The sequence below is a fragment of the Gracilinanus agilis genome, chromosome 3 (assembly GCF_016433145.1).
Source record: "Gracilinanus agilis isolate LMUSP501 chromosome 3, AgileGrace, whole genome shotgun sequence".
NCBI classification, from domain to species: domain Eukaryota; kingdom Metazoa; phylum Chordata; class Mammalia; order Didelphimorphia; family Didelphidae; genus Gracilinanus; species Gracilinanus agilis.
The window spans coordinates 657,659,757-657,683,113 of record NC_058132.1 but is presented as its reverse complement, the minus strand read 5'-3'; the positions used below and the strand labels follow the sequence as shown (position 1 = coordinate 657,683,113).

General features: G+C 49.1%; 2 protein-coding genes across 4 annotated transcripts in view; one reads left to right on the top strand and one right to left on the bottom strand.

Moving 5' to 3' along the window:
- GFM1 (G elongation factor mitochondrial 1) overlaps positions 1-23,357 on the bottom strand; it is a 48,419-nt gene that overhangs the window by 14,049 nt on the left and 11,013 nt on the right. The window contains exons 6-13 of one of the 2 annotated variants that reach the window (XM_044670920.1): positions 22,520-22,670; positions 16,640-16,794; positions 15,774-15,858; positions 15,175-15,312; positions 13,547-13,648; positions 12,659-12,715; positions 12,086-12,223; positions 10,863-10,945 (exon numbers count right to left, since the gene is read on the bottom strand). In XM_044670920.1, the coding sequence (XP_044526855.1) occupies positions 10,863-10,945; positions 12,086-12,223; positions 12,659-12,715; positions 13,547-13,648; positions 15,175-15,312; positions 15,774-15,858; positions 16,640-16,794; positions 22,520-22,670 (909 nt within the window). The remainder of the gene's footprint in view (positions 1-10,862; positions 10,946-12,085; positions 12,224-12,658; positions 12,716-13,546; positions 13,649-15,174; positions 15,313-15,773; positions 15,859-16,639; positions 16,795-22,519; positions 22,671-23,357) is intronic. The other variant, XM_044670921.1, reaches the window with a different exon arrangement.
- Positions 5,833-10,835, top strand: LXN (latexin). 2 transcript variants are annotated; one of them, XM_044670924.1, is made up of 6 exons: positions 5,833-6,002; positions 6,338-6,400; positions 7,024-7,204; positions 7,296-7,432; positions 10,231-10,293; positions 10,610-10,835. In XM_044670924.1, exons 1-6 carry the CDS (start codon positions 5,874-5,876, stop codon positions 10,706-10,708), a joined length of 672 nt encoding a protein of 223 aa, XP_044526859.1. In that variant the 5' UTR covers positions 5,833-5,873; the 3' UTR covers positions 10,709-10,835. The 2 variants fall into 2 exon arrangements, with proteins under 2 accessions (XP_044526859.1, XP_044526857.1); XM_044670922.1 differs by having other exon boundaries at positions 5,834-6,002; positions 7,021-7,204.

Here is a 23,357-nt window from a genome sequence, read left to right as displayed (position 1 = left end):
ACTGCTGGGAAATTTGGAAAACAATATGGGAGAGATTAGGTCTAGATCAACATCTCACACCCTACACCAAGATAAATTCAGAATGGGTGAATGACTTGAATATAAAGAGGGAAACTATAAATAAGTTAAGTGAACACAGAATAGTATACTTGTCAGATCTCTGGGAAAGGAAAGACTTTAAAACCAAGCAAGAGTTAGAGAAAATTACAAAATGTAAATTAAATGGTTTTGATTATATTAAACTAAAAAGCTTTTGTACAAACAAAAACAATGTAGTCAAAATCAGGAGGGAAACAACAAATTGGGAAAAAATCTTTATAACGAAAAACTCCGACAGGGGTCTAATCACTCAAATATACAAGGAGTTAAAGCAATTGTATAAAAAATCAAGCCATTCCCCAATTGATAAATGGGCAAGAGACATGAATAGGCAATTTTCAGGTAAAGAAATCAAAAGTATCAATAAGCACATGAGAAAGTGTTCCAAATCTCTAATAATTAGAGAAATGCAAATCAAAACAACTCTGAGGTACCACCTCACACCTAGCAGATTGGCTAAAATGAAAGAAGGGGAGAGTAATGAATGTTGGAGGGGATGTGGCAAAATTGGGACATTAATGCATTGCTGGTGGAGCTGTGAACTGATCCAGCCATTCTGGCTGGCAATTTGGAATCATGCTCAAAGGGCTATAAAAGAATGCCTGCCCTTTGACCCAGCCATACCATTGCTGGGATTGTACCCCAAAGAGATCATAGATAAACAGACATGTACAAAAATATTTATAGCTGCGCTTTTTGTGGTGGCAAAAAACTGGAAAAGGAGGGTATGTCCTTCAATTGGGGAATGGCTGAACAAACTGTGGTATATGCGGGTGATGGAATACTATTGTGCTAAAAGGAATAATAAACTGGAGGAGTTCCAGGCGAACTGGAGAGACCTCCGGGAACTGATGCAGAGCGAAAGGAGCAGAGCCAAAAGAACATTGTACACAGAGACTGATATACTGTGGTAAAATTGAATGTAATGGGCTTCTGTACCAGCAGCAATGCAATGACCCAGGACAATTCTGAGGGATTTATGGTAAAGAATGCTACCCACATTCAGAGGAAGGACTGTAGGAGAGGAAACATATAAGAAAAGCAACTGCTTGAACGCATGGGTCGGGGCGGACATGATTGAGGGTGTGGACTCGAAACTACCACACCAATGCAACCACCAACAATTGGGAAATTGGTCTTGATCAAGGACACATGACAAAACCAGTGGAAAAGTGCGTCGGTCATGGGTGGGGGGAGTGCGGGGGGTGAAGGGGAAAATAGGAGCATGAAACATGTAACCATGTTAAAAATGATTATTAATAAATGTTAAAAAAAAAAAAAAAAAAAGATCCTACTGGGAAAAATTTACTCCAAAGAGACACTAGAAGACCTAGTTCAAACCCAACCTCTGAGCTGCCCGTGTGACCAAATCATTTAATATTCCTAGATCTCGGCTTCCTCACTTGTAAAATGAAGGGGTGGGACTAGATGGCCTCTGAGGGCTCTTCTCGTTTTAGACGCGCGATTCATCAAAATGCTGAAGTGTTTTATGAAATAAAGAATAAGGGAAGAGCAAAAATGTCAAGGCCACAATGTAAAATGGAAATGGGCAAATGGACTGATAAAAAATGCTCATTATCCCAAATACTTACAGACCATGTAATAATAATGGAATATTGAATAATGGAAGCATGCCACCTATAAATAAGGCTGATTAGCTCAAGGCTTCACGCTGGGACTTCATCAATATACTCACTCAATCAATCAGCAACATTTATATTCACTTAACTGAATTCAGGTGACACTCTCCTAGGCACTACGGAAAAGCATTTATTTTGCACATACTATGTGCCAAGGAGACACACGAGTGAATATAGATTATACACCTGCATTCATACATACAAAGTAGTCATTTGGGATCACCCCGATGGGGGGAGGGAATGCCCTAGCAACTTGGGGAACCAAGAAAGCCTCCATGAAGATGGGGCTGCAGCCAGGGATTCCAAAAGGTGACAGTGAGAAGGGGAGGCATTCTCAGGATGAGGAACAGCCAGTGCCAAGGCATGGAGACAGAAGATATAGAACAATGGCCTGCGCTGGGTCTCTGGCCACTGAGAGGATGGATTGGGGTGAAGAGAGGCTGGCAGGTGGCTATTTCAGCCATGGGTGAGAGGTAATGAGAGCCTGAAAAAGGGTGGTGGCTCCCTGAGTAGAGGGAACACATGCAAAAGAGATGCCGTAGAAATAGGATGATGTGATTTGGCAACGGACTACAGATGTGGGGCAAGTGAGAGTCAAGCAAGCCGGCCAGCCTGGGTGCTTTTGACAGTAACTGGAAAGCTTAGAAGGGTGGGTTTGGAGAAGAAATGAAAGAGTGACCTTTTGAACACGTTGAATCTGAGATGTCTACAGGGCATCCAGATGGAAATAGCCAATATTTTAAAAAAAAACAAGTTGCCAAAGTAGGACTGGAGCTCAGGAAAGAGCCTAGGACTTCATGTTTGGATAGGGGAGTCTTCTCCATAGAGATGATAAAGGAACCCAAGGGATGGCTGAAAGAAGGTAGAAAAAAGAAGAAAGGAGAGCACCCAGAGGGATTCCCACAGGCAAGAGGTATGACAAGGGGCAATCAGACCAGTGGGAGCAAAACCATGAGAAAAATGTCCTGCAGATCCAGAGAGGAGAGAATATTTAGGAGAGCCTAGTCAATAGTCCCAAGTGCAACAAAGAAGTCAAAGGAGGAGGGCTGTACAGAGGATGTTAGATTTGACAGTTAGATCACTGGTAGTACTAGAGATAAACAATTTCAACTGAGGGATGAGGAAAAAAAGACACACTTCAGAACTTATGGAGATGAGAGCAGTGGAAGTGGAGGCAGTGACGACAGCCTTCTCAATGAGTTTAGCAGAGAAAGAGGAGAAAGGAGAGTAGCTAGCAGGGTTTCTGAGGATGAGGGAGACCTAGACATGTTTGCAGGCAGCAAGGAAGGGCCTGGAGATCTGAGAGTGGGAGACAATAGTGGGAACAGTCTGTGGGAGAAGAAGGGAAGGAATGGGATGAGCGTGTAAAAAGGGGCTAGCTTTGGTGACAGTGGCCACCTCTTCTTCAGAGACTGGAGTGGAGAAGGAAATGGAAGGGGACCCTGTTGGGGTAAACTGAAAGGGAGAGGCTGTCATGTAAGGAGGAAGAAGAGTAAAGTTCCTGTAAACTTCTGGTGCCTAAGCTCTGAATGCTTTTTTAAAAGAGCTCAGCTGATGGTCCAGGAAGGGGGCACAACTGGAGGCAGAAAGAGAAAAGGCAGCTTGCAATAGATTGTGCGGAGCCTGGGATAAAGAATCGGTCAGGGAGGAAGAAAGATTGATTAAAGAAAGTACTGCCTTACTGCAATGAGACCAGTTGAGAGTAGCCAACACACCCCAGCACGGAGGCCTGGTCCAAGGCCCTTTAAAGCAGCCCCAAGCAAGAGCCCTGAAAGCCCCACTCTTCCTAAGCTGGTAACATGGGAAGGGCAGTAAGGTCCTCTTTCCAGTACCATTTACAATCTGTGTGGCCTTAGGCAAGTCGGCCTCCCCTTCCTCCCCTGTACCGAACGGGTAGCTGGGCTAGCTTACCTTGACGGCCCTTCTAACTGTGGCTCTATGAACTTATGATCCAGGCAAGAAACGGAAAGCTGAAGTTTGGCCAGCTACTACCATGGTAAAGGAGAGAAGGAAAGAGAGAGCTGCAGAGAAGCTTTAGGGGGACTCGGGAAAGGAGTCGAGAAAACAGAGTCTGCTAATAGCTTTAAAAACTCCAGGCTGTCAAAGCTCCCTCAATTTACTCTTTGCATAAAGTACAGGCTAAAAGATGCCTTTATCTTTGAGAACAAAGACCAGAATCAGAACAGCCTCATTTTAATGGTGAAGAAGAGCTGGACTCAAACAGAAATCATCTAGACTGGCTCTCTTTTTTACAGACGAAGAAATTGAGGCTCATCTAGCTTAGTCATCAGGGACCTTGGAAAACCTTCAGTGCAGGACTTTCTGTTGAGAAAAGGGAGGCTTCACTGCAGCCAGGCCTGAAGCCACCCGACTATGAATAGGCAGAGGTGGGCCTGCTGTCATGCCCAAATCTCCTCTTTACAGGCGAGGCAGACCAAAGGGCTGGCCCAGCCCAGGCGGTTCATTTTCTTTTTACTCTGTGCCTGTGTTCCTGAGCCTTTTCACTCAGTTCAATCTGTCTGAATTAAGTATTTACATGAACAAGCCTGGGCCAAAATGGTGTCGGTTTACATTCTGAGGGATCGGGAAAGGCCTCTTCCCTTCTCCCTGGATCTTCTCAAGATCCCAGTCATTCCAGCCAGTGCAGCCGGTGCAGCAGGAGGCTGCCAGGGCACTTGGCCAGGGTACCCTTGTGGGCCCCGGTGCTAGTTCACATGAACCGGCAGAGTGAAGGCAGCAGAACCAGAACCCTGGACACAGTGTGGGCAGTACTGTGCCCTGCCCTCCCAGGAAGCCGCCTGGCCTGCACTTTCTTTCTTTTCTCCAGTGGAGGTCACTTGCACAAAGTGACTGCCATGGAGGATGTTAGACACGATGACAGGAAAAACCTTACAGGGGCTTCAGGGGCTCAGGGAGGCGGGAAGGAGGGTCACAAGGCAGAGAACTTGGAACTCAAAACTTTTTAAAGAATGTTAAAACAAATTTGACAGGAAAATAAATCTTACAGAAACCTTTTCAATAGGTTCAGGGCCTCGGAGAGAGGCCCGGAGGGCGGCTGCCCCAAACCTGCAGATGAGCCACAGCTCAGAGCCAAAGGATCCCAAAGCGCCCCGATGGCGGGATCACACTGGGGGCTGCCTCTGCCAAGAGGAAGGCCCGGGAGGGAGGGCCCTGGGCCGTTCCCTTGTCACATTGTTATAGCCATAAAGCTAACAGCTTGACAGCATCAGACCCCGTTAAGCAGGGGGGTTTGATAGCGTCATGCTCTGCTCACAGTCCCAGGGACACCACTCCTCCCTAGCCAGGACAGCCTTGAAGAATCATATGCTGTGGCACCTGGAAGCATCCTACTCCCGCTGTCTAGCTATTAGCTAACCCTAAGACACAGGCACCTATATCCCAGAAACATATATATTCCCTCCTTTGAATGCACCACTCGGGACTCTCTTGCGGAGTTCCCCCAGCGCACACTGGCAATAAAGCTTTCTCCTGCTTGATTGCATTGTCTCGTGTGTTCCTCTGGTGGCCACCCATTTGAACCCTAACATCTCCCGGGATGCCAGGCAGCACCCAGAGGATGGGCGGGCAGCAGAAGGGTGAAGGGGTCGAGGAGGGGGCAGAAGCAGGGCGGAGGGGGAAGGACCAGGAGGCACACCGGGGCCGTTTCCCCACTACAGCAGCAGCTGCTCAGCTTCTCCTGGACTCCCAGCCTGCCCAAATCTCTTCGGACTCTCCGATTTTGGGGTTCCCTGATTCCCCGATTTGTTTCACCTTCTCCCATTTACCTTCCGGGGGGCTCAGGATTGGCCAGGTGGGCGGAGAGGGTAGGTTGCGCCCCCCCCCCAGCACAAGCACCAGTGCGTATAGCGCCTTCCTCTCTGGGGGTGCGGCGGCTCCCCAGGGCCTGCTAACGGCTGGGAGGAGGCAAAGGGCAGGGGCCGGGCCGGTCCGCCCCGCCCCGCTCCCCGCTCCCCGCTCCCCCCCAGTCCCCAGTCCTAGCCGGGCTTCCTGCCTCTCAAGAGGAGGGAGGGGAGGAGGGAGGGAGGCGAGGCGGGGCCAGGAGGAGGGAAGGTGGGCCCCGCCCCCGCTGTCCTTTTCCTTCCGCCTCTCCCAGCCGCGCCCGCACTCCCCGGGATGGAGATTCCCCCGACACACTTCCCCGCTGCCCGGGCGGCCTCGGTGGCCGAGAACTGCATCAACTACCAGCAGGGCACCCCGCACAAGGTGTTCCTGGTGCAGACGGTCACGCAGGCCAGCCTGGAGGTGAGTGTGGGCGCGGGCAGGCTCCCACCCCCTGAGCGGGGCAGGCTCCCTCCCCCTCCCGGGCTCGGCTCAGTCAGTCTAGACGGAGCTAGGCTAGAAGCCTGCAGCAGGTGGAGGCTCCACCAGCCGGACAGCCAAGCCCAGGGCAGAGGCTGGCGGCAGCTCGAGGCTACCTTCCCCTCCACCCCGGCAGAGCCCCGCCCCAGGGCCGGGTCCCCAGCAGGGACAGGGCGAAGCTGGAGCTGCTGGCCCATCTGGGCTCTCCCGGGGCAGTGCCCGGCTCCCGCCCCTGCCCAAGGAGCTAAGAGCCCATTCTTGTCCCCTCCGCCCTGTAGGACCTCCCGGGAAGAGGCCACAGGTACCACCTCAAATTCTCCGTGGAAGAGATCATCCATAAAGTAAGTGGCGCTTCGCTCCCCCTCCCCCCCGGGGGGGTCGCTGGGGGAGGCGAGAAGTGCTGACCTGAAGGGGGAGGGGCACAGCCAGGGAGTGTCCAGCCGGAGCTGCACCCGCGTCGCTGTTCTGCCTGGCTGACAGACACGCAAAGGTGCCCTCATGGAGAAGGCTGGGGTCCGGCCCTCAGACCGGGGAAAGGGGCGGCTTTGGGGAGATCTTCCCTCTCCGGCTGCATTCAGTGCACTGCCCTCTCCCAGTGCGAGCTCCTTCGACAACCCCGAGGAACAGTGGGCAAGCGGGGCCCAGAGCGGGGCGCGGACAAGGGAGGGCTGACTCGGGGCCTCGCTGGGGAGGACTCCTGGGAGAAGAAGCCAGAAGGTCCACTCCGCGTCGGCCGGCAGCCAGCCCGGGCTGCTCTCCCTCTCAGGCTGACCCTGCAGGCAGCTAGAGAGGCCGCGGAGAGCCTCGAAGGAGGCGCGGGAGTGCCTAGAGCCGCTGTGTCACACGCACGCAGGAATGGCCCCGAGGGGCTCTGGGGCGCGAGGCGCGGAGCACCCCGGGGAGGGGGGGGGCCCTTTCTCCAATCCGCCCATCTGAACTTTGGGCAAACCTATTTGGACAGCAGATTACGGTGAGCTGCCTGGCCCAAGTCCTGTATCCCACCCCGACGGCCGGCCAGAATGCTGCCCCCGAGGTGGACTTCACGTTTGAGGGGGAGATCGGGAAGAACCCCGACGAGGAGGACAACCAGTTCTACGAGAGGCTCAAGTCCATGAAGGAGCCCCTGGAAGCCCAGAACATTCCAGGTGGGTGTCTAGACCCTGAGAGCCGCCCTGGGGATGAGCGGGCAGGGCCAGGCCCAGGGCAGAAAGGCGACTTCCTCCGTTTCCCCCCCAGACAGCTTTGGGAACGTGCCGCCGGCCATGAAGCCTGTGCGGCACCTGGCCTGGGTGGCCTGCGGCTACGTCATCTGGCAGCACTCCACTGAGAACACGTGGTACAAAATGGCCAAAATACAGACCGTGAAGCAGGTGGTGAGTAGCCCAGGAGGGGCAGGATGGCAGGGGGGGGGGCAGAAAGGGCTCCCCTAGAGGCACCAAAGCCCCCCTTGATTTGTCCAGGCACCCACACATCACACACACTGGAGGGTTCACTGGGCCCTGACCAGCGGGTCTGGCCCAAAGACACCCCCGGCAGCTCTCATTTCTTGTACTGCTTGAAGGGCAAGGCTGGGCAAATGGAGTTCAGTGATTTGCCCAGGGTCACCCAGCTTCTCCAGAATGCCAGGCCTGGAGCTCTCCCTGCTCTGCCACCGGGCTGGCCCCTCCATTCTAATTATTTTTGAAGCCTCCCCTTCCATCTGAGAACCAGTACTGGGTATTGGCTCCAAGGCAGAAGGGGGGTCAGGGCCAGGCCATGGGGGTCACACAGCTGGGAAGTGTCTGAGGCTAGAGTTGAACCCAGGACCTCCCCTCTCTAGACCTGGCTCATCCACTGAGCCACCCGACTGCCTCCACCCCCAAAGCTCTACTTGCACCTCACTGCTGCCACTCTTCCCTCCATCACACATTCAGTGGACCAGCAGGTATTTCTGAGAATTTCTTTAGAACAGATTTCCTGGGCAGAGGCCTTCTCGCTATGAAGTCATTCCTTTCTCGCTATTTTAAGCCTTTTCATTTTATTAGTAACTCCACATTCCATACAATTTAATCAGAAAGTCATTTCAAGGCATAGAAATGCCAGAAGCCCTGCCCAAATGGCTCACATCACACTTGGCATGTCTCGTTAATGTTTGAAAAAGGACCCGAGCCGGGCCTCCAAGTCACTGTTTTCTTCTGTGCCCTTTCTGGGGCTTCCCAGGGTCTGTCAGCCCATGACTTCCTACTACATGATGGGCTTTTAACAAGTCTTTGCTTTTTAGCAACAGGAGTCAAAAAAGGAGATTATTCCATATGTGAGGGGTTGAATTGGGGGGGAGAAAAAGAGTGATGAAGCTGCCCCAACTGCCAAGAGCCACCCACTCAGGGAAAACCTTTTCTTGCCCTTTCGTGAAGTTTTCTTTTTCCTGTATGGCAGCCGTCACATGCAGCAGGACTGTCCGGCCCCCACTAAGCTCAGCCCTTTATTAACTTGCCGCACTTGGCTGACTTGTACTGCAACAAGAGACCAATGACAATGGCCTAGGAAGCGCTCCTTTTAAACGGCCCTTAAACCCGCATGATCAGAATTGGTCTGGCAAAGCTCAAAGCCATTATACTGCTGAACAAACATTCAGGGCCTTAATTTCCTTTCCCTTGACTTTCACAATCATCTATCGAGAAGAGCCAATACACAGCACTGATTCTAAGACAGAAGGTAAGGGTTTAAAAAAAAATCTATAGAGAAGTTAGAAATAAGTATTATTTCCTTTTTTTTAAAAAGGCAGGAGAATTAAGGCAGAGAGAATTGACTGACCTGCTAAAGTTAACAGGGGAATGAAGGCCATCAACAAGCCCTTGATTTTTTAATAGCTCCCGGCTTTTTAAATGGCTTTACAGAATGTCACATCCATGTGGCATTTCTAGGGATTTTATGAAAGTGAGCCTGGACCAAGAAGAGGATTTTGAGTCCCACCAACAACCTAAATAGAAAGGTTCTAGTTGTTCATTCTTTCTTGGTTTTTAAACCCTTACCTTGTCTTAGTATTCATTCTAAGAAGAACAGCAAGGAATAGGCAATGAGGATTAAGTCTAGGGTCACGCAGCTAAGAAGTAACTGAAGCCAAATTTGAACCCAGGTCCTCCCAACTCCAAGCCTGGGGCTATCTCCAGCGGGCTACCTAGCTGCCCCAAAAGGCTGTAGTTTAAAAAAAAAAGTCTCATGACCACTACTGATCCATTTCCTTAACAGTGAAAGGCAAGAGTTTCTGGAGAGTCCACCCAAAACACAAGCCACCCCCTCTGTCCTCTTCTAAGGCGGTCGCCTCGCCCTGCACAGGTGGCTCAGGAAGCAGGAGGCGGCCGCCACCTCCGCCTTCACAGCCAAGCCCCCCCGCCCCCCCCCCCAGGCAGGAATCTGCTCTTTCCAGGACAAGCCTTAACCAGAAAAGAGCCGACACTGCCCGGGGACCCCAAGCTCTGCGCCCTGCAGAGGGGCTCTAACTCATGTCAATAATTCATGGTCCCTGGAGCTCGGCTTTCATGAAGAATGGCGGCTGTTCTCGGGGCTCTTAAATAATGAACTAGTCTGGGCGTTGTCGCGCGGCTGCCAAGAGAGCGGGAGGGAGCGGCACGCAGGGCAACGCCGCACAGGAAGGCAAGCCCGAGCTAGAGGATGAGCTCTAAGCCGGGAAGAGGTTTTAGGGGTCCCCTGCGCCAAGCCCCCCTTTTACAGAAGAGAACCGCGAGGCCTGCCTCATGGGGCACCGCTAAGACAAGAGCAGACCCATTGGGCACACGTTAGCAAGCTCTGGGCTGGTCGCTCTTTGCTGGGACTCCAGACTGCCTCCTGACCTGGGCTTCATTTGGAGCCCTCTCGGGGTCTGCATTTTAGGCACTCAAAAATGATTTATTTTTTTAGGGTCAGCAAGATAGCCTAATAGAACACTAGGCCCGGAGTGGGGAGGATTGGGGTTCAGATCTGGTCTCAAGATACTTTCTGGCTGTGTAACCCTGGGCAAGTCACTTATCCCCAGTTGCCTAGCCCACATCACTCTTGTGTCTTAGCATATAGATACTTCATATCAACAGAAGATAAGGGTTTAAAAATAAATACTTTGTTAAAACTAAAAAGAGACCTTTTCTGCTAAGGAAAAATGTATTTAAGTGTGGGCTGTCTTTAATCTTTCTTACAGAAAAGAAATGATGATTTTATTGAATTAGACTATACCATCCTTCTTCACGACATTGCCTCTCAGGTAAAGTCATGCCACACTGTCCTGCCTCAAGCGCTGGGTTTGGGGGGAAATGACAAGTTGCTGATGGCCTGTGGTCAGGGGAGATGGTGAGGACGGGCGCTCGGGCTGCTGAGGCCTTCCTCTGGGGCAGGAGCTGCAGGGCCCGAGGGCCGGCCTCTCTGTCTGAGCTCCTTCCGCCCCAGCAGGCCTGGCACCTAAAATCCGCATTGATTAAGTGGCACAACCTAAGTCCCCCTCGCAGTTCTCAATAAAGTGCCAGCTGTGCCTCTTTAAATAGCTGAGAATTCCGTCTGTACCTTCAATTTTTCCTCCCTAGGAAATGATTCCCTGGCAAATGCAAGTGCTCTGGCACCCCCAGTATGGAGTCAAAGTGAAGCACAACAGTCGCCAACCCAAGCAGGCCCAGCTGGACTAAGCCGGCGCTGGCAGGCCCCAGCGTGCAGGCTCAGGCCCCTGCGGCCGGCTTCTCTCCGCTCCCAGGACGGTCGTGACTGCATTGTACCTGTGTAGACGCTCTAATAAACCACTTCAGTTCTTGCCTACGTGCATTAATGGAGCTGCGTACTTACGGGACCGGGCCAGTGATGCTTTCTCTAAAGGCGACCTTGGGCTTTCCAGTGACACAGGGGCAGCCGTACTCTCGCTCCATCCTCTGGGGAGGGGAGAGGGAAGAGATCACTGAAAGTCAGCAAGTTATTCCTAGAAACTAGACGTGCTGACAATCCAAACACTTCCCAGCCAATTGGACTCTTTAGGGCTGTGTTGTAAAGTGGAATCATTATGAGTTCTAAAGCTAGAGTAAGAACTCATGAATTCTGAATTACTACTTAAGAAGAGTTGATCATTCACTTGGATGCTGAATTGTCATTTACCAAAGCTTAAATAGCAAATCATTCATAGGTGGTGCAGAGTAATATCAACCAAGTTCCGGGGGGGGGGGGGGGTGTTACAGAGCTGGGAGGGAGTGCAATCAGAAGCATCTGCTTTTATAAAATTGAAATATTAATGATATATATTTATCTGTTCACAAAAGAGTCACCAGATGGCAAGTGACTATGAGTAACTGAAAGCAAAAAAGCCTACATTTTTCCAAGTCCTATAAATTAAGTGTTTTCTAATTCAAATAATATTTGCATCTGTTATAAACTAAAAATTTATTTATCATTTATTGAAATATAATATAGGAGAATAAAAAGTATTGGTTTATCATAGCCTTTCACTACTTTAAAATATTTTAAGATTCCAACCTAACAAAATACAATCCGATAAAAGCAAGACCATTTTTAGGGTACATTTCAATCACGCAAACAAAATTAGAAGCTTCTGAAACGATGCAAATCACTAAGCCATTCTTTGGGAGGTCAGAATCATCTCTTCAGTCATTCCCTCCCACCATTTTGACATGGACTAAAATAACCATCCAGAAGAGCCCAGAAGGAAAAGATGACACAGAAGGGCAATATCCCATTAAGGGCAAGTCTCAGCAATGGTGCCACCTCCCCCCCCAACCCCCCCATCAAACAGCTGCTGCGGCATGTGCTCGGAGAGGGGCAGCCAGGCAATGTGGTCAAAGAGCCGGCCTCCGACAGACCCTGATGGGCACTGAAGCTCTCTCCAAGCAACTGAGAAGATGCCGCCCCTACCAGACAGAGGGAGCTCCCTAAAGCACTGAAATCGCATCCTATCCCAGAAAACCCCAGCCATCCCTTTCTGGCCACCTCGAGAAGCTGGGATCCACAAAGGGCCCAGCCCTGGCCAGAGGGTCCCAGGAGAAGGGGACAGTGGTCATTACCTGAGCATAAATCTCCAAGTGTAATTCTCCCATTCCAGAAACGATCGTCTCTCGGCTTTCGGGATCATAGTGGATCCGAAATGTAGGGTCTTCCCTTGTAAATCGGGCGATGCCTTTTGAAAACTTCTCTAGATCATTCTTTTCAAAATGAAAGGCAATGAGTTACATTATTTGCACAGTGTCAAAGACTTGAATTAATCTATATTTTATCCTCAGATAGACCTGAGTTTCAAGGAACAAAGAATTTGAATTGAGTAAAAAGCAAGTTTACCCTGGCACAGTTTTTGTTTTCTTCTTAAAGACCTCAGGGTTCTGGGGGAAGGGAGCCACCTCACACTAAGTATGTGAAAAGGCAAACGGGCTCCTGAAGTTTGGTAAAGCCTAGTGGCCCGTTCTGAAAAGGGAACAGAGGTGTCCTCCCTCCATTCATCCACAGATCAGAAAACTCAAAAACCCGACTCCAGCATTAAGAAAAAGCAGCCACAGTAAACGAGGCCAACCAAGGAGTAGGTGGGGACAGGAGAAAGAATGACACTGACCTGTGGCAGGCATGTCACATAGAAAGGCTCCTACCTTGTTAGAAGGCTTCATTGCAACAGAAATGACAGGATCAGGAACATGGATGGATTCCTAGAATAGTTTGAGAAATAAGTTCTAGTTTAGGCTAGAAAAGACTAGGGGAAAAGGGTAGGGAGTGCCTCAAACGATCCAAAACAACAAATCATGAACAAATGGCAGTTGTTGGGGCAGTGAGGTAGCTCAGAGGATAGAGCCAGGCCTCTGGCCTCAGACACTTCCTAGCTGTATGACCCTGAGCAAGTCACTTAACCCCCATTGCCTAGTCCTCATCCACCTCCTGCCTTGGAATCAATTCTAAGATAGATGCTAAGGGTTTGTTCTTTAAAGCCTTACCATCTGTCTTAGAATCAATACTACATATCTATTCCAAGACAGAAGAGTGCCAAGGGCCAGGCAACTGAGGTTAAATCACTTGTCCAGGGTCACATAAATAGGAAGTAGCTTAAGTCATATTTGAACCCAGGACCTCCTGATTCCAGGCCTGGCTCTATTCACCATGCTACCAAGCTATTCTTAAGCAATTCATTTAATAGGCACCCACAATGGGCCAGAGGTTGTGCCAGGCCCTGGGAACCCAAAGACAAAATTAAAAGTCCTTTTCTCCCTCAGAAAAGTCTCCACTCTATCAGGGGAAATCAAATGACCACTGTCCTCCCTGGTAAGAGAAAGACCAGAAAAAAACCCAAAGATCCCAAAGCGCAGAAATGTCTCCCGCATCCCCCTCTCTTTCTTACTGTCTGGTGGTCAGATGGGAGCAAGGCATCGATCATGGCATCGGAATGGTCACGATGATGAGACTTCACACAAAGATTTTTCATGCTCTTCTGAGTGTAAATACTAAGTGGAATGCACACAGTCATGCACTGAAGTACTGGAACTCACCATGGAAAGATCCATATTGTCTTTGTTTGTGAATGTGTCTCCACTTGCACAATCAATGCCAAACAAGGCAAAAATGTCTCCAGCATAAACTTCTTCAACATCCTAAAGGAAGAAATAAGAACGAAGTGCAGAGTATTTGAAACCCTGAATCCCAAACACTTGGGCTGGCCAAAGAGGTTTCTATCCACTTAAATTTCTGTCCTATTTAAAATGGACCCTGAGGGAGAGCCGGGACAACAGGGGGCTCCAGGCACAAGTCCTTGTGGCTCTACGAAGCCCACATGTGCTCCTGCAAGCAGAGGAGATGGGAGACAGATAGCTACGACTCGGAACTTCAAAGGAAGTCCTCAGAGCGGAGGCAGGAGAATGAAGTCCATTGTGCCTAAAATAATCTTAATTTTCAACAGATGTACATTGGCTCAAAACACAGGAAATCCGAGAGCAAAACACTGATGTCCGCTTCCTGGTTTGTGCCCATTTGTATTAGCTTCATTCCCAACAGCCCCCGTTTCTTCCTCACTTGCTGGGCAGCCCAGGACCGGCCAGGAACCACAAGAAACAGCGGTCAGAGCTCAGCGTCCAGCTTCCCCCTACCAGCGCCCTCTGCTGCCCGACCTACAGAACAGCAGTGCTGTGGAGCTTGGAGAGAAGCGCTGTCACCTTCAGGGCCACTGCTGGACAGACGTGTGTGTATGTGTGTGTGTGTGTCTGTCTGTCTGTCTCTGTGCACACCTACAGAACAGCAGTGCTGTGGAGCTCGGAGAGAAGCGCTGTCACCTTCAGGGCCACTGCTGGACACGTGTGTGTGTGTGTGTGTGTGTATGTGTGTGTGTGTGTGTGTCTGTCTGTCTGTCTGTCTCTGTGCACACCTACAGAACAGCAGTGCTGTGGAGCTTGGAGAGAAGCCCTGTCACCTCCAGGGCCACCACTGGACAGACGTGTGCGTATGTGTGTGTGTCTGTCTGTCTGTCTCCGTGCACACCTACAAACATACACCTGCACTGTGCCTCTTTATTCTACTGTCCTGGGTTCAAAAACATGGACCCAAATGATAGAGGTCAGTTTTGAAGTGGGCCTTGAGCCAAAGCCCTGCTGCGAGCCCCAAACCAAAGCCTCTCCTCGACTCTGCCAGCTGATGGGCATTACCCTGCATTGACCTGGGAGGGGAGGAGGCAGGAGCTGTCCTTTGCCCTCCAGAAGGTCCTGGAGGTTCCAAAGACCTTTAGTCTTATTCCAGATGCACTTCATCGGGCCAGGCTGGAAAATTTGATGCTGTTTCTAGGTCCAATCAGTGTCATCTCAATTTCCTGGCACTGGGAAGCAGCCCAGAACTCACTCCCACTCCACGCTCCACTTTTTCCTGATCCTGCCCCAGCACAAAATCTTGCCCAACTCCTGGGCAAGAGTCCACTCTCTCTGCCATATAGTTGCAACATATACTGAGAATGGTTTCTTAACAGGGACTGCTTTTCCTAATGCCAAGAAACACTGAGTCAGAACTAGGAAACACTGGCTACAAGAGGGAAAAGCAACAAAGAGAGGAGAAGTGATTTTCGTGACAGGGACAGGAAGCCCAGACGTCAAGAGAGAGAGAAGCAGACGGCCTCCACGGTGGGCCTCATACTTGCCTCCATCATATCTGCATGCATCCGGACCAAGCGCTGCACTCGGACCTTCTTCTTTGTCCTCGTATTGTAAATGGTGTCCCCTTTCTTCAGCTCACCCTGATAATTCCGGACGTAAGTCAGTTGTCCGAATCGTCCAGCCTGGAAAGTGGAGTGGGATGGGGAGGAGGCAAGAAAAGCACAGGGGGAATTTGGAAGTGGTCATGCCTTTATTTACCACCAAACCTTTTGGGCATGTTTGATTCATCAACTACAAGGAGAGACGAGAGGAAGTCCTCTTGGGGAGCCTGGCTGGAGCCACACAGAAGTTGTTTAGCACTCCAAAAGAGATCCCTCTCTTACTGCCTTCAAATGTTATTATTAGGTCAAGTCTTTAAAAACTATTTAGATGTTTTGCTAAAGCCCCATGCAGTCATGTTGAGGGGGGAGAAAATAAACCCCAGTGGTTTGTAAACTGCTTACTCGATGATCAAGTCATCTTTTCCAATTCAACCAACCATCTCTTTCAATTCATCCCTCCCCAAAAGACATCCAACTCCTTCAGTCATTCTTAATTGGCTTAGTTAATTCGGAAAAAAAATTAAAACAAAATAATAGCCTACCTCCAGTTTAAAAGCCAAGCCAACAAAAGGTTGGGAATTGTCTCTTCTGGAGCTCATTAAGACTTTGGATTTCTCATCAGAGTCCCTTAAAGTAAATGGAAAATGTTTATTTACTACAAGACAGGACAGCTTCCCTCAAAATCAGTTTAGCTCTGTCATCTGAGACAAGGAGCACAGTTGCTACCTTCTTTCTAAATCGCATCTCACAGCCAACATGTCACTAGAATGAAGCCCCAGAAGCCTCCAGGCCTGGTCTCTGCCTAACAGTCAGATAGTGAGTGAACCAAAATAAACTGAGAATGATAAAGAAAAAGAAAAGGCTCTTCAATGGGACCTTATAAAAACAAGTTTTATCTTACAGCCTTTCAGCCCCAGAGCCTATTCTATCCTGGGAGAGAAAAGAGACTCACAATATACAATCTAATAGGTTTTCTACTTAGACAGATTTTGTAAAAAATAAGATTTTTTTTCCTTTTCTTGAAGAAACTATTGTCCAACGTTCCCTAATAATTTTTGTTCCCTGAAAAACTAAATGTCACCCATAGATTAAAAATTTAAACCTAATGACTTCAATGCTCACCAGGCCCTCCTTAGATGGAAAAATGCCCTGTGTAAGGAGTTCCTAGGACCAGAAAGTATCCTTGTCTCTCCCTTACTTACTCTTTTTTTTTTTTTTTTTAACCCTTAACTTCTGTGTATTGGCTCCTTGGTGGAGGAGTGGTAAGGGTGGGCGATGGGGGTCAAGTGACTTGCCCAGGGTCACACAGCTGGGAAGTGTTTGAGGCCGGATTCGAACGTAGGACCTCCCTTCTCTAGGCCTGACTCTCCATCCACTGAGCTACCCAGCTGCCCCCTCCCTTACTTACTCTTGATTGAGAATGGCATAATTCTGAACCTCGGATGGGTCAGGGAGATACGCTAGGACTCCATCCAGAAGAGGCTGCACCCCTTTGTTCTTCAAAGCACTTCCCACAAAAACAGGTGTAAACAGTCGATTAATGGTAGCTCTTCGGATTGCAAGCTGAAAAAACAAAAATGAACCTAAATGTTTACTTCTCATTATCTACATTAAAAAGCACATTTTGTGCCAAAGTCAAATCTGAACTGGTAAACTAGTAAAACAGCAGAATTGCTATTACTTAAAATTTTAAGAAACAGAAACCAAAAGGAATTGGAAGAGTTGCCCTCATTTTCTCAAGGTCATAAAGAAAAAAGCAGCATAATCAAAACTATAAAGTCCACCGCTTGCCCATCCTGGCTCCAATCTTCCTTTCCAGGGCTGGTTTACACCTCTCCCTTTCACACACTGTTCACTCCATCACTGTTCCCCTCAGTGCTATTATGTGCTCATATACCATGTTTAGTCCTGGGAACCCAAAGAAAGGCCCTCAAAGAGCTCCCACTCTACTGGGGTGGTCTACTGACACTCAAATAACTAAATACATACTGAGTGCAGGGGGAGGAGGAAAGGCTTCCCTCCAAAGGTAGGATCTGAGCTAAGCACTTAGGAAGTCAGAGGACCCAGGAGGCAGATAAGTGCAACACCGGAGAGAGCAGGGTCTAGTGATGGCCAATGCTGTCTTACCCTTCCCCGTTACACTCAACTCTGGTAGTTTCCTTCCTATTCAAATCCTCTTTGTTCATGGTCCAGATAAAGTACCACCTCCCACATAAAGGAAACTTCATTCTTTTATTCTCACAAAAGTTTGCCTAAATCTCATCTCTTTCCCCAAATCACTTTTCTTTTCAAACCCTCCCCTTCTGTCATAGTATTTGTAACCAAGCAGAAGAGTGATGAGGGCTAGGCAACAGGGGTTAAGTGATTTGCCCAGGGTCACACAGCTAGAAAGGGTGACCAGGCCAGATTGGAACTCGGGACCTTCCCTCTCTGGGCCTAGCTCTCAATCCACTGAGCCACCTGCTTGCCTTGCCCCCTACCCATTCTATATTGTGCCCCAGTTAGCTATGATCATTCCCCTTCTCCCTACCACCACCATCAGATGGCAAGTTCCTTAAGGGCAGGCACTTTTATATTTTATCTTTGTATTCCCAGGATGTTGCTCATAGTAGATGCTTAATAAATATTGATGGAATTGAATTCATCATTTGGTTTCAATTGAGAAGATTAAATTGATTCTGTATCATTTGTTATTGATCCTATTTACAGCTAACTGTTTTGTCCTGTTACTGCCCAAATCATGGTTCTTTGCCTTGGAACTTAAGGTCAGAATTCAGCAAGCCTGGGACAGGTTTAGAAATCCAGTTTGCTTGCTAAACACTGTTCGTCCTGCCTCAGTGAATTGTGGCAGTCTTGGGGGCTCGGGCTTGCCACACACCTAATATCTTTACTCCACCAAGCTATCTTCCAAAGATGTCTGGTTTGCCATCCAAGGAAGTCTGGGCCCTTCCCCTTGGCCACACACAAACCAGGTGGGTCCACGTTTTGACCTGATTTCTCTGGTTCTGTAGGTGCCAACAAGGCCCTGTCATGATAGGCTCAACCGGCCACTACACTGCAATGGTTACATTCTCATTACTATCAAGACTTCGTAGCCACGGGCAGGGCAGCGTCCAATCATCATCTCAAGATGCTTATTTAGAGCTGGGAGGGCCTTCAGGGTCTAATCCCCTCATTTTGTGGTTGGAGAAATGAAAGCACCAGAACTTGAGGCCAGAGCCATCTGGGGCGAGAGCTGACCAGACATCAAGCGAGCCAGGACGCAGGGGGAGAGAGGAAGAGGGCTCAGGACACGGGCCCCAGGTTCGAAGAGGACCACCCAGCAAAGGAGCCTGGGAAGGAGGGGCTGGACAGGGCCAGGAGAGCACAAGCACACCAGAACCAGAGAGAAGACTGTACGGAGAAGACGGTGACCAATGGGGGAGGGAGGCTGGCCGAGATGACTGGCAAAGACGGGGGGCCAAGAGAATGGGAGTCGTGGCATGGAAGGGGAAAGGGGTCGCCGCCACCAGATCATGGCCCTGGGAGCGAGGCCGCCTTTCCGTGTGGAGATACAATCCCAGGAGAAGGGAGGCCTCCACGACGGAAGGCATCGGTGCAAACCTTCCTTCTACCCAGACGCTGCCCAAGGAGAAGACGAAACGAAGGCTTTACTGGCACTTCGGATAGGGCCAGATAAAGAGAACTTTTGTAAAGTGAGACCATTAGACAATGTGGAGCCGGCACTGGAGACGCCTGCAGGTCCCAAGATCGGGGCCGTAGTCGGCCTGTCTGTGGATGGCGTCATAAGTAAGTTAAAGTTAACTCTCCTTATACCGACGGAGAGACGTTCACGCGCTCCTGGGCCCATCAAGCACTGGACGCCGCTCTGAAAAGGAGGCCTTTGGGAGCTGCCAAGGGCTGCTCCAACACCTTCCTGCAGAGCCTCGGAGGAGGATGTCCTTTGAGTCCTTGGAGCTCCTTCTACCTGTTTTCCTGCCAGATCACTCAAAGGTCTCTATGATCCACTAAGGAAAGTGAAAACCCTTCTGAGTGGCGTTCAAGGCCCTCACAGTCTTCCCAATCTCCTAAACTTCCCTGGTCCATTCTAGGCTCCAACCAAGCCCCTGTGTCCGGTACAGTCAGGCCCTTCCTTCCTCTGCAGTGCCCCCAACCCTCACCCCCCAGGCTTCTGGACAAAGTGCAGAGGCCTGGAGAAAAAGAAAGGCACAGAGAGCTCAGATCCCAATGGGCAGGCGCCATGCAAACAACTACGGATGACCAAGAGATACAGCGGAGATGCTCACCGTCAGGGGACAGTCCTCTGTGTCTAGAACTCAGCTCTCTCCACGCCTGGAATGTCGGCTCTCTCTAACTCTGCTGGCCTGACCCCATCGTTCCTTGCTGCCCGCCACCTTCTTGGATCACCCGCTGCCCATGACCTAAACAAAGGGCTTTCTCTGGTAGCTCTCTATGGCCTCCTGGATCTGGTGCTCTCCCTCCCTCTCCAGCTCCACAAAGGCAGACCTTGACGGTTCCTCCAGCTTGAAATTCAGGGTCCTTTGATCCCAACACCCCAAAGCTTATTTTTATGCCTCTCAGTGCCAAGCAAGTACTGGCACATGGAAGGCACTTAACAGGTATTTAAACTGAATTACATGGTAAACCACGATGGCAAACCAAAACAAGGGACCAGCCTCTGTAAAAATGATGAGGATAAATGCCTCTGAATTTAGACCCAGCGCTCTAAAATCTCAGTGTTTAGGGCTCAGGTCTTTCTCATTTCCTTCCTGGGTTCTGAGGTTCCCGGATGAGGGATCTCTAGATATCGGGCCAGTATATTTCTCACACACCATTTAGTAAATGGCAGTTTGCAAGAGGCATTGATATGAAAAATCCCACTGGGTTCTGGGACGTCACATCAACCTTTCTATTACTGCTCTGTACCTTCTCCTACTTTAATTCAAAAGCCTTTCTATGCCAGCTACTAGGTTAAGTTCTGGAACACAAGATGAAAAACCAAGTCAGTCCTTGACTTCCAGAAGTTTTCAGTCTACCAGGGGAAGCCGTAGTCTGTGTCTGAGTTACTTGTGCACAAGTTCCAATGTGGTCAGCACAGACAAGAGGCCAAACAAGCAGAGGCCAGGAAATGACCCTTTCCTCTCCCTCCAAGCTGTAGAATCAAGGCAGAAGCAGCCCTTCAGCTGGGTCTTAAAGGAAGAACAAGATCTGAAAATGCCCGTGGACAGAGGCCATTCCAGGCCAGGGGATGGATGGCCACTGCGAATTCACTATGACAGGAGAATGCAGGACAATAACAACAACTGACATTTCTTGAGAGTTTAGTGTGCAAAGTGCTCTACCAAACTCACAGGCTAGCAATCAGGAGAACAACTGTGAGCCTAAAGAACTTGGGAAATCTGAATCACCATCTCAGAAAAATGACCTTATTTACAAAATGGGGTCCTGACAAGGCGATTTGCCCAGGGAGCCTGGATACTGAACTCGAGGCTCAAGCCTTTTCTTACCACTGGAAATTAGAAGGGTATGAGAGTTCAAGAGAAATGATCATGAATCAAAGCTCTTTAGAGTTGGAAATGATCTTCAAGGGCAACTTTTCTAGCTCCCTTGTTTAACAGAGGAAGAGGCAACTATGCCATAAAACAGAAAATACTGAAATCATCTAAGTCCTTAGTCCCAAAGGTCGCCGCCAGATCTGCTGCTGGGGTGCTGGGGCTGATCACACATTCTCCTCCTGGCCCCTTAAGGCGAGTGCTCCCTCAGACTTTCTGCCCTCCTGCCTCTTTCCCCAAGAACAAGGAGGCAGGGAACAGAGAACTCAGGTAAGGCTATTATCCTGAGGAGGGAAAGTTCCTGGGCATTGGGTAGATGGAAAGGAATAAAAGGAGAGAAAGCAAAAATTGAAGAGTGGACTCTTATGATGGACAATCTCAAAGACCTTCCCAGGTAGGCATCAGAAAGCCCCTGAAGGTTTGCTTTGTTTTTTTTTTTTTAAACCCTTACCTTGCATCTTAGAATCAATGCTGTATATTGGTTCCAAGGCAGAAGAGAAGTAAAGGCTAGATGACAGGGGTTAAGTGACTAGTCCAGGGTCACACAGCTGGAAGTATCTGAGGCCAGATTTGTACCCAGGACCTCTCAACTCTAGGCTGGGCTCTCCATCCACTAAGTCCCTAGCCACCACCATCCTGAAGGTTTTTGAGCAGAAGAAGATTAGCTGGAGGCAGTGGGGAGTGGGGAAGAGTCAAGCCAACCCTGAAACTTGGCACACCAGGCTTTGAAGCTTGCCCCTGATCACGTGTCTTCTGGTCTCTGCCCACTCTTACTTGTCAGTGTGGCTGGGGAGGGAATCAGGGCACCTCAGGAATCAGGAAGTCCCGTGCCCAGTCTTATCTGGATTTTGTAGAAAGGGGGACAGGAGAGAAAACGAGAAAGAGAGAGAGATAAAAAGGAAGAGTGGCTGAGCAGACAAACCTACGAAAAGGTTTGCTTCCTGAATTTCTATTGGCTTCAGCCTTGACTTGGCTCCGCTGTGAGACAACATCTGGTATAAAGGAATGTGAGAATGGCACAGACTGAATACCAGAGGCCTGGCCAATGCCTGACTGCTGCCTGGGCCAAGGCCTACCTACATTCTGCGTGCCTCCTCTCCCTGGATGGGCTCCATCTTTACAAGGTAGTAACAGTATCCATGGGTAAATATGAGCCAATATGCAATTGCTTCTCTGTGCATAGTCGGAGCTAAAACTGCCAAGGACGCCTAATGGAATTAAAGGCAAAATAAGCAGTAATCAGGTCCAGAGAGGGATCAAGTTCTTCTTGTTTGGTTAAAAGCATCGAACTGCCTCAGAGCCTCCAAACTGCTACAGAACACTACAGACACACATATACAGAGAGATCACATTAGTGTCCTCTCCCACTGAACAGAAACCTGGAAAGCCCTCCAAGTGCTAGGGCAGGGGAGGCACTGTTCAAGAGACACTTCAGAGCCTGAGATGATCTTTCTCTAAGTTTCTGCTACATTTCTGCATCACTTTCTTTCTTTTGTAGAAAGATACAGTTGTTAAGTTTATAATGTATCTTACTCAAAGAATGTATTATTATTCCTAATCACTTGTCTAAAAGGCCATGTTGTGAGAAGCATCTTGTCAAGACTTAAAATTGTTTTTTTGTCATCATTCCTTCAATCAGCAATGAGGTCAGTAGAAATGCCATTTCCAGATAGAAAGAAAATGCTACAGTTTTATATTGTGTCCATTAATGTAAGACCCATCTTAAGAAAACTTGCCTTTAAATCTGTCACAGAGGGGACCTTTTCTTCCAAGAACATCTCCCCGAGTTGCTCATCTGAATTTGCCACACATTCGATGAGTTCCTGGCGGTGGTCAGTCGCCACTGCCCTAAACTCCGCCGGAATGTCAGTGTATCGGATGGTCTGGCTAAGAAAAGAAAAGTCTTTCATTTCAGAAAATGGGCTTTTCTATTTTACTGGAAGATCAAGGCATGGCAGTGAGAGTTTCTCTCTCTCCCTTTGCTCAGTCCCAAACGCCCCTGTGCATCATTACCCGCTATCTCCTCTTGGGACACAAGAGAAGAGATAAATCTCAGGCCTCAGTGAACCTCCCAACCCTGTACCTTGGATTCCAGTCCTGTTCCAGGACCCTGATCTGGCAATCACTCCCCCTCTCAGGAAACCTCAATGTCTCCCTATGGAATGGCTCTTTCCCACTTGCTTGCTAATAGGCTCAGATTTCCCCAATCCTCAAAAAGCCTTCCTTTGACCTTTCTCTCCTATCAGATGTCATTTCCCTTTCATTACAACTTGAAAGACGTTTCTCCTAATGCCCCATGGAAAATGCGTTCTCAAAGGTCACCAATTGTCAAATTCAATTTTCAATTTCTTTCTTTCTGGTCCCCTTCTATGGGCACTTTTTAAAGAAAGAATTCCAGGTTGTTTACATGCAGTAATATGCTCCAAATCACTGCTTTAAAGAAATGCAAATTAAGGAACTAAGCAGTCCCACCTCCAGCAAAGGTGATATAAGGGGAAAATGACAAGAGCTGGAGGAAGCCCAGGAAAACTCATACCCGTGGAGTTGAGAATTAGCCGCCCAGCCTTCTAGAAA

Bases quoted from the DNA above. Each gene is read 5' to 3' on its own strand.
- LXN (XM_044670922.1), top strand. From the start codon at position 5,874: ATGGAGATTCCCCCGACACACTTCCCCGCTGCCCGGGCGGCCTCGGTG. The intron at 6,003-6,337 runs GTGAGTGTGGGC...TCCGCCCTGTAG, and splicing joins TCACGCAGGCCAGCCTGGAG to GACCTCCCGGGAAGAGGCCA. The intron at 6,401-7,020 runs GTAAGTGGCGCT...CTATTTGGACAG, and splicing joins TGGAAGAGATCATCCATAAA to CAGATTACGGTGAGCTGCCT.